Genomic DNA, 14,491 nt, shown 5'->3' on the forward strand with positions numbered 1-14,491 from the left:
TATGTATGTATGTATATATACAGTTGCACTCAAATTTATTCAACCCCCATTGCAAATTAGGTCTGTTAGCAAAATTTGAACAACTCAAACAAAAACAATTGAAACTTACTGAAGAAACTGAAACCTCCTCTGCCACCAAGTCTTCCTCCAGGTCTTTTGCAGTCACTCAAGTCTTTTTGGCCACTTGCCTCCTCAGATATCTGATGACAGTCGTTGATAGCTTCCTCCTTCTGCCACGTCCAGGTAGTGTAGCCAGTGTTCCTTTTGCTTTGAACTTGCAAACTATGCTTCAAGCAGTATCTCAAGGAACATTTATTGCCTTTTGCTATCTTTTTGTGTCATTTTCCTTGTTTGTGCAAGGCAATGATTTTTCTGTGAACAAACCCCTAGCCTGTCCGGATGTGTTCTGTTTCAAGCACAGGGTTGCATAATTTTGAGACTGTAGTGATCATTAAAAGTGGCATTTTGCGTTGCACACACACATATACACACACACATAAAATATGAAAATAAAAATGCATCTTGACAATCAGAGTTGATGTTTTACCATATTTCTGTATTGGCACAGACTTATGCCTTTGTCTATTTACCAGAGTTCATTTTTCTACAGATAACTCACCCAATGGAATTTTATGTCATGGATAAATTTTATGTTCATTGCACTCTAGGCTCGGTCATCTAACATTGTCTATGCATAAAAAATAATTTGATTTCCAGAAACCCGCAGGCCTGAAATAACTTTACTACTGTGTGAATTAGATAATGCATACCAGCATTGTGTCACCACTGCATCCCAGAAGAATGCAACTTTAATTTTCCCTACCTAATCAAGTAACTTTGTCTACACATACAGCATCAATGTTAGAATGACTGTGACAGCTGCTTAGTTTGTGTTATCCTGCTTCCTAAACACCCTGAGGACTCCTTGGCAGAAAAATCCTACACATTTCCTTGTGTGGTTTGCAAGCTCATGCTGGGTTTTGGGTGCACTTCTGCCATCATGAGGCATGGAAGCGAGGCATACTTATCATCACTATTGGGATCATCATTCTTTCCCATGCATTAGAAGCATCTTACAATTTCTCAGCTAAAGGATGTAGTTGGCAGCCACACCGTTTTTTTTCCTGGCAGAGTGTTTTAGCAAAATGCATTCCACCAGAGACAGACAGGAATATCAATTGTTTGTTCATTGGTTGCTGCATAGCAACAGGGACAGGGGATCAGTGGTTCATGTAAACAGTTCAACCAATAGAGGATCTTAATTGGAATAAGGCTGATGGCCAGTTTACTCTGTGCATGTTACCTCGCTGTCAGATTCCCTGTCAGTGTCTGGGACGTTACTTTAGAGGGGCTGAACTTTATATTTTAGGACTGAATATCTGCTGGAGCCTAATATACCCTGAACTAAACAGTGGGCCCTTTCAGTTCTCTACCTCCGAGACCATGGAGATAATAAATCTGGGACTGTTTCCTAATGGCAGTTATTTAATGCTTGGAGCAGAATCCTGCTGGAAACATCTGGTGATTCTAAGCAAGTGCTTTACCCTAATTACTCTTTCAAAGTAGTTGTTCTGTGCTATATTGTAGTTTGAACAAAGCGGTAGTCATAGAAGAAAGTGAGAGAAACCTTCCTCATATTGGTGTGTGTTTTGCTCTTGGGGCTTCACATTCCTCTCAGTTAAAACGTCTGCAGCTCAGGTGGATTGGAGACGGCTGAAGTGACTCGGTGCTCTGCTCAGCTACATTTACGCGTCTATTTTTTGACGGAGGCCACACCCCGATTGCGTCAAGCAGCCCAGAGAAGATGAGGCAGGCAAGAAGACAGACAAACAAACAGCCAAGACAATCTGGTCAGTTTTCAAAATAACACCCCGTATAGACTTTGGATCGTATATTCTACCACCACACCAATATTAGTTTAAAATCGGTGGCACCAGGCTAGACGTTAACAAACAATAGTGTGTGTTAGTGTGTGTGTGAGAGGGTGGAGAACAAAAGGTGGGGGAACCACATGGTAACTCCCTACAAAATGGCCACTAGGATCCCTGGTGTGTGGGTCAGAAGCAGACAAAGGAAAGCTAAGTGCTGTAGCTGTTAGCTTTGTCTCTCAGTCGAGGCTTATTGTAAACCTGTATGTGTGAGTGTGTAGGATAAAGGTACCAGGTTAGGAGAGGATGGTTAGGTGTATGCAGGACTCTGTGTCTGTGTGAGCAAACTAACATCAGCTTAACTTTATGGCTGCACAGTAAACTACAACAATACTGAGTGAACATTAACTCAAATCAAAACCAATACATTAACAAGGTTAACCATTGCTTAGCCATGTATACATTTATGCTGTGCTATATATGCTGACTTCTCGACTAAGGTTTTATGCTAGCTTCCACATGTCTTTAATTAGCTACTGAAAAGCAGATCACTTAGAGCTATCACCTTCCTCTTTTTGATAAATGCTTGGTTATGAAATGCATCACTGTCTACAAACCTTTTTTGCAAAAACAACTGCAGCATAAGAAATTTCTCTGACCAATAAGATTCCTCCTCACCACAATGGTTTATGTGTCTCACATAAAATGGCAATATAGAAATGAGCATGACATCACGGCAAATTCAGTAATTTGGTGTTTGACATGGATTGGAAAACTGAGAAAAGGGTTTTGTTTGAAGAAGTCTTGTGTTTGTATTCCTCAAGTTACTGAAAGGAATATGACTTTGGGATTGTTACTGAAAGTCAGAGGGTTTATTGGCAGTGAAAAATATACCTAGTGTTGCATGCTGGGATAGGCTCCAAACTGCTACCCAAAGAGGAAAAACAAAGAAGGAAAAATCATGCATCTCTTCGTCTTCCCCAGATTCCTACCCGTTTGTGTCGTCACTGGTTTGCGCCTTTTTCATGTGTCTGACTCCTCTGTGGATCGTCATCTCCTCTAAGCACCCAGCCAGCCGCACCCTGCTCTACTCCGGATGGGAACCAGTCATCACTGCCATGGTCATCAGCAGGTGTGTGTGTTTGTGTGTGTAACTGTGTGTGTTTAGTCTTCAAAGAGGAAAGAACAGCAAATCTGTGTCTGCAGCTCCCAGTGTCTGGTTTGCTTGATGACTCATCCCCTAAACAAATTGCAGCACCCAAGCACATACACCCTCGGGTCCCCTTGAGCCTGGCAGCCTTACTAATACAGCCAGTAGGAAGGGATTGATTGCCTCACTAAAAATATATGACTCTAGCCGACATAAGCTGATAACTACTGAAAGATCTTTTATTCTTTCTCTTGTTTTATCTTTCTTTCTGTCTTAGTCTTTTCCATTCAGTACAGCTGATGAAGCATTTTTAGTAGCATTTATAGAGAAGCACACAGATTCACTGTGGACATCATTTAGATAAAGACAATACACTATCCTACCCATTCCATGCCCCTTTTTGTCTCTGTCTCTCTTTCTTTCTCTCTGTCTGTCTCTCTCACTTACAGTTACACCATATAATGATCTTATTATGTTGTGTTCTGCAGCATTGGCGGGCTCATCCTGGACAAAACAGTGTCTGACCCAAATCTGGCTGGTATCGTAGTGTACACCCCGGTTATTAACGGTGAGTCACAGTATTGGCACTACTCTTTTCTCACTCCTTCCCTCTCAAAGGATTCAAGGTGTTACTCTTTGATTTGCAATTGCTTGCCCTCAGGGCACAAACAGACGAGAATCTGGTAACAAAGGGTTTTGATATAATCACTTCTGACATAGTCAAGAACAATATCAATGTTTTCAGAATATATAATATCAGTGTGCCTCCACTCTGAACAGTGTAAAGACCAATCCGATTGCTCTGAATTTCAGGTCAGTTTAAAATGATTTTTTAGTTATTATTATAGGTCAATGATTTTAAGTGTCTGTGGCTCTAACGATGGCCACTGTGTGTCCACCACCTGAAATGTCTTAATGACTATTTGATCGATTGCCATGAAATTTTGTACAGACATTCTTGGCCCCCAGACAATCCTAACGTGTTTAGTGATCCACAGACTTTTCATCCATCGGCACTGAGGGGTTTTGTTGAAATATCTCAACACTGGATGGATTTCCACAAAATCTGGTTCTGATATTCAGATTTCCCTCAGGATGAGCTATCTGAAATATCTGATCCACTGATATTTTCACTAGCACCATCATCGTGTCTGAGTTTTAATTAGTCCAATACCCAAACACCTGGTAAACATCATCATGCTAGAATTGTCACTGAGCATTTAGCACATAGCAGCACTCATGGACAGGCTTGCATGGCTTAGGCTCTTTTCCTTTTTCTTCTCCTCCACAATGCATTTTGGGCAGCACGGTGGTGCTGTGGCTAGCAGCAGGTTACATGTTCAAATCAGATTTGAACCTGGGGTCTTTCTTTGTGGAGTTTGCATGTTCTCCCCATGCTTGCATGGGTTTTCTTCGGGTACTCCAGCTTCCTCCCACAATACAAAGACATGCAGGTTAGGTTAATTGGTCACTCTAAATTGCCCATTGGTGTGAATGTGAGCGTGAATGGTTGTCTGTCTCTATGTGTTGTTCCGGTGATTGACTGGCGACCAGTCCCTGTCTCTTGCCCAAAGTCAGCTGGGATTGGCTCCAGCCTCCCGCGACCCTAAAGGATAAGCGGTATAGACAGTGGATGGATGGACTTTTTGATACTGTTACACCGTTTTATCATGTCATAGTCTGTGTTGTTTATTGCCTTTCCATTTTTCCTCAACCTAGTGACCCTCGTCTGGATCTACTTTTAATACAATTTTATAGAATGACTTTTGTCACTGATACTTTACTCTGATCTTTTGGTCTGTATTGTCAGTTTCTACGCTGGATTTTGAATTTATGATCAAATCTGCAAATATGTCACTGGTGTCTCCTGTATTTACATGGCTACCATGACTTATTGGTAATTAAGACAAATATGACTATTACCAATGGCTCAAGCATAACTAATTTCACTGTGTTGAGGCACATTGAATTATCAGTATAAGCAAAAATTCAAACCCAAACGTTTGTCAGAAATCTTGTATGTGTATGGTACCTGTTTCTGAGAGTATTTGTGGTTAGAAGTAAAATGCACTTGTTAGTTGAAAGGTTTCTTAATGAGATTCTGTCTTAAGGCAGTAGAAATACAACCCCATTATATTTTACAGAGCAGACGGTTGTTTAACTTGGATGTTTGGGTACAAAGAAACTCTGTGGTTTGTTTTGTTTATCCTCCCCAGTTTTACAATTAATGCAGTCTTTGACCCTTCTTGCTGAGATATGGACAAAGTGTTTGTACACAAGATGGATGATACACAGTTGAGTCTATTTGTCTTGTGCTGTGCAGCTCTCAGGTATGAATGCATATGCTTGTGAATCAGAAGTAAGTGTGTTCAGTCAACACTGCCTGGATAAATGACGGTTACTAAATGAAGCCTCCACATGATCATCAGCATAAATAAGTTACCTAATGAGAGTGGTTGGCAACAGTCTTTCTGTCTCTACTTAAGAAAACGGGTCCTCCTTCTTTTCCTCTTGCTTCTTTGTCCCACTGCTAACTTGCACACATTCACAAACAGAGATAAGCTTTTAATTTAAATGACATTAATGAGAGACATTTAACAAGATGTACGATTTTGGTTCTAATTGGTATTCTGTCGATATGTATCCTGGGTACAGAACAGCTGGGGAATAAAGCGTGCCTCTTTATGAGGGCTAGGATATTTTCTTTTGTGTGTGCACTGTCAGGAAAAATCCAGGTCTCAGCAAACCTTTTAACTGTCTCGAGTTTACAACATTTTATTCATTGGAGAGGAAACCGTGAGGCTGTCTAATTTTGTCCTGCAGCTGATTAAAATGCACCACGGTTCCTGCTCTAATAAAAAATACAATTGGACAAAGGGCAGACGGAAGAGAAACCGTGAAAGTATGGTGTGTGGATGTTTGATTAGAAAGAGTGGGGAAGGAGATGTGTACAGTGTGATAAGAAAGAAAGGTGAAATGAAAGATGGAGGGAGAAAAATTTCTTTTTGCCACACTGTATAAACCAGCTCTACCATATTTAAATGAAATAATGGAGGTCAATTTCATCTGCAATACAGGATATCTGTGGCTGCTTAAAGGTATACTTTGCAGATTTTCCACTGGCTTTGTTACATTACAGTGTTGGTAGTATATGCAAATGAACAATGTTGATCTTTCGTCCTAGAGCTCCCCCCTCATAATCCAGCTCATCAAAAAGAATCCCTTGAAAATTATCCCTTTTAAATTATATTAAAGTAAGTATAATGGACTTTAATTTCGTGTTGATGGCGGCCCCTGTAGGCAAAAGCACCAGTGTTTCCTTGAAGTGTAGAAAAAATCTTGACCTGCCTCACTTTGGTTGACAAATGCAGCTAACACTACCCACAGCTTTAGCTAACGTTGTTTTAGCTGTAAATTCATATATTGATGTAAAACCAAGTCTCACAGTGCATTTCTTAAATAGAATAGACATATCTTGACTCGGAGGAAGAGGTCCAATTCAGGATCAGTTTTGAATCCTTTCAAATCTGGCATTTCTCTCTGTCTCTAGTCATTTTTTTTCTTTTTCTCTTTGCAGATCTTGTTACAGTATCAGCCCTAACCACAAAATATAAATATATAGTAATGTATATAAAGTACTATTCAATGCCACTGGAAACGTAAACATAGGCTCTTCTGCTCTGCTTGCCATACATCGGTTCATCTGATTAAGCAGGGAATCTGACCCAGGTACAGCCATCTACAGTAACAAAATACCAATAACCAATCTTCTCACTGGTGGTCTCATTTGCTTCTGTAGTCATATGAAGGCATCAGTATTAAATTGAATTGTTTCATAACCACTTAAAAAAATCATTGTCGTTGAATTTATGTTTAATGAGCAACTTGCAGGTTGAAAGACCCTATCCAATCAATGTGAAGGAAAATTATCTAGGAACTACATTTTCATGAAAATATACTCCTATATTCCCTACAGTGACTTCTGGAGTTGTTTTTGTGAGAGAATTTTAATTCTGCATCTGAAAAAGCTAAACCATAAGTGGCGTACATAAGGGAGAGCGATAGATTCAAACAATAGAAATGAAAGGATCTGAAGCTAATTTTGATACTGAGGAGGTTGTAAGTTCGTATTCATACAATTATTGCGGATCGTAGCTGTACAATTATGATCCAGACGAGGGTTAGATGAAATAGTGGTCAGAGGAGAGAAACTGAGTTGTGGTGTGAGGAGAACCAGTGGAGAAGTGGGCTGGTGTCTTGTTGAGTGATTAGCACTAGCTTGTAGATCAGTACCACTATACGTATATATCTATGGGCTATATCTAACGCTCTGTTCACATCAATACATTGTTAAGTTTTCTATCATGTGTCTGTAATGGAATTAGCATTGGTTGTCTAACACCGGCCAGGGTACTTACTGTCAGCTGATACTGCATATCGTACTATTACTACTTGTCACACATTGCTTCTCATTACTGAAACCATTGTGCTGACAAGTTCTGAAGTTTGCAAAAGTTAGAAGACAAGACTCACTGTGCATATTTTTGTCGAACTGAGTCTGTGATGGGTCCGTGACCACCGCCAGCTATCAGCGGGAAGATAATCCTCTGTTCTGAAATGAGCACTGCAAATGACCATGTTTTTTGTAATGGATGAAGCAATGAAGTCTCCTCTTTTCACCTGCACAAAATACAATTAAAACCTACTGAAAAAAAAACACCAACTCACTGTAACACGCCCACTCAGACCTGCAAGTTGCTCTTTACGGTGTTGAGGACTTGTCTTCTGAGTAATTTCCTGATGTACTTGTTTCATTAGCTACAGTATATAACGTCCCAAGCACCTGATGTTCTAGCTTTCATTTTGATTTTAAATTCTGTTCCAGGTGTCATTAGAAAGGTCTTAAGAAGGCTGTGATCTAATCTGCCTTTCTGAGCCTGCCGACATGTTGCCTTATGCATCTTGTTCCGCAGTTTTCCACCAGACAGCCCGCTGATACAGTCTTTAATCTTGGTGTCATCTTGTCATATTTGCCTTTTTACTTTCCTTCTGTTGTTTGTTTTAAGATAAGCTGTCTGCCTGCTAAACATCTCACCTCCATCAATAAGTACTTTTTTCCTCCTCTTCTTTCCATAGTTTTCTTTTATTATATTTAACTGTGTTTGTGTTATCTCTTCACAACCTGGTGTTTGAGCTGTTTGCATAAACAAAATGAAATTAAATCCAGAGGAGAGGAGCAGAGATGGATATGCAGGAGCACAGTTCTTGTGCTTCCCCCCTCCGGGCAGAGCGACCCAGCTGAGAGGAGCACAGACCCCCTGCAGTTCTCCACGTAGCATTGTGCAGCCCAGACCTCCTCATCCTCTTCATCCCCATTCCTCCTGTCAGACCCAGTGACCTAAATAAGCCAGATTGCCCCCAAACCTCCTTCACTCTGCCTCTGCCCCTGCTGAGGTTGTAGGAACACACTCCACCCTCTTACCCCCCCCCCCCCCCCCCCCCCCACCCACCCATCCCACCCTCAACACTATCAAGGACAAAAGCCAGAAAGTAATAATCAGTGCACAATCCAATTATTCTTTAACCATCTTTTGACAAAAAATAGGGGGCATAGAATATATTAAAAGTCAAATTTAATTGCACAGGATCAATAGGAGTTAGTCACTCCTGGGAGTAAATGACTAAAGATGATCAGAAAAAAGTACATTACATTTTGGTTAAAATTGTCTCATTTATTACAGGAAATGCTTCTTATCACGCAGTCTTCAGTCAAATAGGCTGTTATGGAACTATTTTACATCATCTGGAGGTGTATATTTTTTAACTATATATATATATATATATATATATATATATATAGCTAGAGAGAGAGAGAGAGAGGGAGATAGATAGATAGAGATGTAGATATATATATTAGAGAGAGAATATAAATTAGACTGCAATAGGTTTAACTATGTGTACCAAAAAACTGAGTGTATGAAATAATGTATGTACAAATAGAAAGCAAATCAAAGAGATCAGAGAAGAATTTGTGTCGCTGTTTAGGTAAAGAAAATAACAAACCATTTCTTAAAATCAAAATGAATGGATCACTGACTCAGCAGTGTGATATGCTGTAGGTGTATTGTTGGTTTTTAAAGGGATATTTTAAATTGGAAATTGCTTATTTGCATTTTATCCTCAAGATGGAATGAGAAGATGAATGAGATGAGAAGATTGATATCACTCTCATGTGTATTCAGTCAGGACGTGTTTAGCTTAGCATAGCAGAAAGAATGGAGGCTCAGGGAATTAGCCCGCCTGGCTCTATCCAGAGCAGAAAAAACACTCCTATCACAACCTCTAACGCTCACTATCTAACAAGTTCTGTCTTGCTTAACCTACACATGACCCATTCCTTGACAAACAGCTGTGTGTGTCGTCGTTTTTATTCTGTTTGTATATGGATTAAACACTTTTAGACAGAGGCAGGCTAGTCGATTCCTTTTTTTTTTTTTTTCCAGGTCCTTATTTTTAACTCTCAGACTTGTGGTTGGCATCAATCTTGTCACCTCACTCTCAGAAAGAAAGCAAACAAGTGGATTGAACTATTCCTTTAAAGACGTACATCAGGTCAGTGGTATATTCAGACGGTGAGGATGAGGAGTGAGTGTGAATGGTCATTGTAAAGTTCTGTCTGTTTTCAGGCCCAGTGGGAACGCTAGTAATACTCCAAAAAAATGTCACCAGGCGGAAGAGCCACAATAGATTGAATTAAGTAGACATCACCCTGCGGTGGTGGCAGTGTCTAATTTAATATACTCACTACAATAAGAGGCCTGGCTGGGGGGAGAAGTCTGAGACACACATCCTACTCCTTGTTCTTTGTTTGGAGTACATGACCACTTCAGTGACTGAAAGCCTACATACAGATTATCTGCACTTTTCTTTTTTTTTTTTTTTTATTCTGTCCCATGTCTCTTGTCTCAGTTCTGCTCTGAACACTTTTTAAAGCAGAACTCTTCTGAGCTGCTCTGTGTCCACCTGTCAGCTTGTTTGTTGTTGATATCCATATGTATGGGAGCTCTCCTGCAGGGCTTAGTCACCACACTGCGGCTACAAGGATGAAAGACGCTGAGAGCTAGTTTGTTTGTTACTTGCTAAAGGAGAGGTATGATGGCTGCAGCATGTGAATATAAAGTGGTCCTGTATTTTGTCCATACAGATAGGGTCCCAGTTCTCACAGTCTGCGTGCAAAGATGAGAGGACAGTCTAATCCAAAACATTATTTGATGTTTGAGATTTTTATTGTTTTCTGCCATCTCACAAACCCTTCAGCTAGATTTATAGTTGTATGTTACAGCTAGGCTCTAGCTGTGCATTTCCATTCACTACTGTTATGTTAATCTTAGGAGTCGGTTCATGGAGATAAACAGTTGATGGCACTAGTTCTTAAGGCAGGTGTTATTACTAAACTATGACATAAGAGGAAGAGGTGCAATGAGATAACGTGATTAAAAGGACGCCAGTCAAAGATAAAAAACAATGTGGTAAGCATACTGGAAATTCGGCATATGTGTTTGTTTCGTTTATTAATCTGAGGAAGGCCATAGTGTCCTCATTGTTCAACTCCGATCAGATGTTTTCATCTCTTCAGTGGAAGCTTCGATGGATGTGTAAGTCGTCATTATTCATTCACTGCTTCCTTTGCACTTTGTTGCATTTTGCATTTGTCGAAGCACCAACTTTTCCACCTCAGCCAAACTTTGGATGTTTTGAGTTTATTTTACATTGTTGCCATTGTCGCTCAGGTTTCAGGGTGGATGGAAAACTACCCCTTGACTTTCCAGTCAAAACGGCATGGCCTTGGAACTAGAAAACCTTAATTCAAATGCAGTGACGCATCAAAATATCTGTTGTCAAAAAAGCCTCATAATATCAATGCTAAATTTCATTGCAGTCTCTCCAATTGATTTTGAAATATCTTGCTCTGCCTAAAGCACTTCAAGAGGCCTACAAACTGATATCACTATCTGTAGGGCCTGTCGTTAGCAGGGCAGAATGTGCTTACACAGGTATGACTACCTCTGAAGTTACCTGTGATATTTTGTAATTAAAATCATGACAGTTATAACAGCACGGCTGGTAGTTGCTTGTTACAGATGGATGGGTAGATGGATGGATGTTTGATGTTCATTCATAAACTGTGCCACCATTACATAATTTGTCCATCAAGTTAATTTTTCAGCAATAAAGTGTCCCACTCAGAACATAATTTAATTTCAATTTGAAAAAGTGATGATGAATAGCTATATCTAGCTGCTGTGATCTCCTCACTGACTTCACCCAGCACTGAATGTTCTGTCCTAACCATGAGCCGTGACTTTGACTGTCCTGTCCAGGAATCGGGGGTAACCTGGTGGCTATTCAGTCCAGTAGGATCTCCACATACCTGCATTTCCATTGTGCCCCTGGGGAGGTTCCTGACAAGGCCAAGGGCTGCTACTACCCCTGCCGTACATTCTGTGGTACAGGTCAGTACTGTATGGGCAAACATACTGCCCTGGATCAAATTAAAATCACACATTGGTTTGGCATTGCTGTCCAACTCCAATAAGATGGCAAGCCTTCAGCATTTTCACTACATTTTGATTGGCTCTCACATATAATGAAAGTACAGTTGGCTTGCATATCAGTCCATGGAAATAGTGTCAAAGTTTTTTAATAAGGTTTTAAATTGTGCTGTACGTTCACAGTTTGAATCGACAGTTTTCAGTTCTGTTCCTGGTCAGCTGCGCCATTCCTGCCTCTCTGTCTTACCAGGCAGCTAATTGCCAACTCTTGCTGTCCCAGTTGCCAGTTATCATCTTGTTAAAGGTCTTAAATGAAGACCTGTGGGACTCAGAGTCCTGGGGACAGTAGGTGGGCTGATTCAAACAAGATTCGTCCCCAACTGTTCAGTCTTGTATTTTATAGAGGACATTCCCTCCCATTCTTTCACCTGTAACGTTTCCTTCCATTTATCCTTTTTCTCAGGAGCCAATCATCGCTCTGCTCAAGTGCTCCTCCTTTTGGTCATCCCCGGTCACCTGATCTTCCTCTACACCATCCACCTGATGAAGAGCGGACACACCACTCTGACACCCATCTTCATGTCTGTCTACCTGGCTGCTGCTATGCTGCAGGTGAGCATATGAAGCATATGATTCACAAGTAGTCAAACTCAAAGACCTTTTTCACAATCCAGAGTTGTAATAAAGCATAAATTGTTCAAAGTGCATTATTGAATTTGTTTTTGTTATAGTTGTTGTGGTAGCTGTTGTATAGTAGTTGTTTTTTTAGATATAGTTAGTTGTTTTTTACTTAATGTCTAATGACTTCAAAAGCCTTTATAATACTGTATACCAGATTTCCATTATCTCTAGTTAACCCTGTATAGTTTGCCATTATCTGTTATTGTGCAGTACAAGTTTGCACTATGATCTGAGCAGCAAACAGTATTTTCTCGTCAGTGAGAATAGGAACAAGTTTCTATGAAACTTGAATTTGTGGATGTGTTTACTTCTTATGAAGGAGAAGAAGCAAGTGTGTATATCCTGCAAATTCCAAGAGCCTTGTGGTTTCAGGCGATGCCTGAAGGAATCTGACTTCTGTGTGTATTTATTTTGGCAGAACTTAAGATAAGTATGAAGGAAGGACTTGAATTATGAATGGCTTTTACTCTTTTGGGTGCACCATCATCTGTCTTAACGTCTGGACGTTTAAGTGTTTAGTTGGTGTGTTTTTGTGCATGTATTGGACACTTGCTTTACTCAAAGGCTTTTTAAGGCTCCCCTAAATCTAATGCATACATGGAACATTAGGATGTAATCCTGGCCACTGATGAGTTGGAGACTTTCCAAATCAATTATTGCCATAGCCAGTAGAGCTGCTTTAAGGGTGCTTCAGTTCAAGATAGAACATCAAATAGCAGAGACAGGCCCATGGGGTTGCGAGGGTACAAAAAGTTTGGCTCCTGCCTTTTTTACATTAAATTCAACAGTTCAACAGGGTTTGCAAGCTGGGTCAGGCTAAAAGGTAGACAATGCACTGCACGTCAGAATTATTCATGAACTTCTTTGTTGTCGATCTTGATCTGTCTCTGGGACACTTGAGGAAATTGCCTGAATTCTACTTTGACTGATTGTTTCTGCACATCATCACAGCAGCAAGGTTATTATGAAATGATTGTTTATTGAAGCATGCTGCAGAAATTACACATAGAATTTTGTTTGCTTTGTCAGTGTATTTGCAGACAGAGACAGAATAGCAGATCAGAACTAATCATTAGGCTTAACACTGCACATAATATGGAATTAAATACTAACTTACATTTTCAATCTGAGGCTGATTTTTAATACTACAACATGGATAAATGCCAGACTCTTTTAATCTAAGAAAAAATCATATTCCTTAATGGATAATTTTTACATATTTGGGGTTTAAAATGTAATTTTAACACAGGATTTGCTGGTTTACCACTGGCTCGATTGGTTTGTTTGTGTTATTGTGTGTCACACAAGCATTGTGTTGCAGCCGAAACTAACGCCTTAAAACCCCAAAGTCACACAATGACAGAAACGAACTAACTGAGGCAGCAGTTAAACAACCACTCCCAAAACATTGTTTTTGTCAGTGGAGTTTGGTGGGTTTGAATAGCACGATACATCGGCCATTTCTGGTGAAACACAAAGGATCAAATAGGCCTTTTTTCCTTTCGGTAATGTCGTCAGACACTTTGAATAGCAATCGAAGCCTGTCAGTGGCAAAAACAGAAAATTTACTGGAGGCACTGTGATAGTGCGGTTGCCCGAAAGGATTATATTACAGCCATTGTAGTTAATCAGCAGTTTGTGGCTACCAACAAAAGCAACCTACTGGGCCAATTCCAAGACTTCCTGTAGCTACCAGTCATTTAGAACCCAACATATGTGAAAATTGTCTCTTATCCCGGTAGAGAAATCAGTTTTTTAGAGTCTGCACATATTCATGTCTCACATGGAAAACAAGAAATAAGCACAATATACAACACATATTTATATATTCACATGTGCATTAATTTCCTTACATATGGTGCCACTACATACATGTGTATATATATGGTTAAATATCATATACACATCTGTAAATAGTGTTAATCTTCGTCTTTCTTCCTGTTAAAGGGGAGTTCTTCCTGCCACTGTTGCCTAATATAACATCTGATGCTGTTCATGTGGGGATTGTTGAATCCTTAATGTTGAATTCCTGAATCGTTGGGTCTCTCTCTAAATTAAAGAGTTTGGTCTAGACCTGCTCTTTATGGAAAGTGTCTTGAGATAACGCTGTTATGAATTGGAACTATATAAATAAAGATTGATTGATTGATTCATTTTACAGTATTGGAATTCAATACTACATACAATAACTTTAATACACTATCACTAATGATCCTGATCAAGTAGTCATTTCGTCAGAA

At 39.8% G+C, this 14,491-nt stretch overlaps 1 protein-coding gene across 1 annotated transcript in view; it reads left to right on the forward strand.

Annotated features, from left to right (window-relative positions):
- The window catches only part of slc41a2b (solute carrier family 41 member 2b), a 41,342-nt gene that overhangs the window by 17,423 nt on the left and 9,428 nt on the right, over positions 1-14,491 (forward strand). Inside the window, exons 7-10 of the mRNA XM_070853463.1 lie at positions 2,853-3,000; positions 3,507-3,586; positions 11,400-11,531; positions 12,034-12,182. Of these exons, the coding sequence (XP_070709564.1) occupies positions 2,853-3,000; positions 3,507-3,586; positions 11,400-11,531; positions 12,034-12,182 (509 nt within the window). The remainder of the gene's footprint in view (positions 1-2,852; positions 3,001-3,506; positions 3,587-11,399; positions 11,532-12,033; positions 12,183-14,491) is intronic.

The sequence above is a fragment of the Pempheris klunzingeri genome, chromosome 22 (assembly GCF_042242105.1).
Source record: "Pempheris klunzingeri isolate RE-2024b chromosome 22, fPemKlu1.hap1, whole genome shotgun sequence".
Taxonomy (NCBI): domain Eukaryota; kingdom Metazoa; phylum Chordata; class Actinopteri; order Acropomatiformes; family Pempheridae; genus Pempheris; species Pempheris klunzingeri.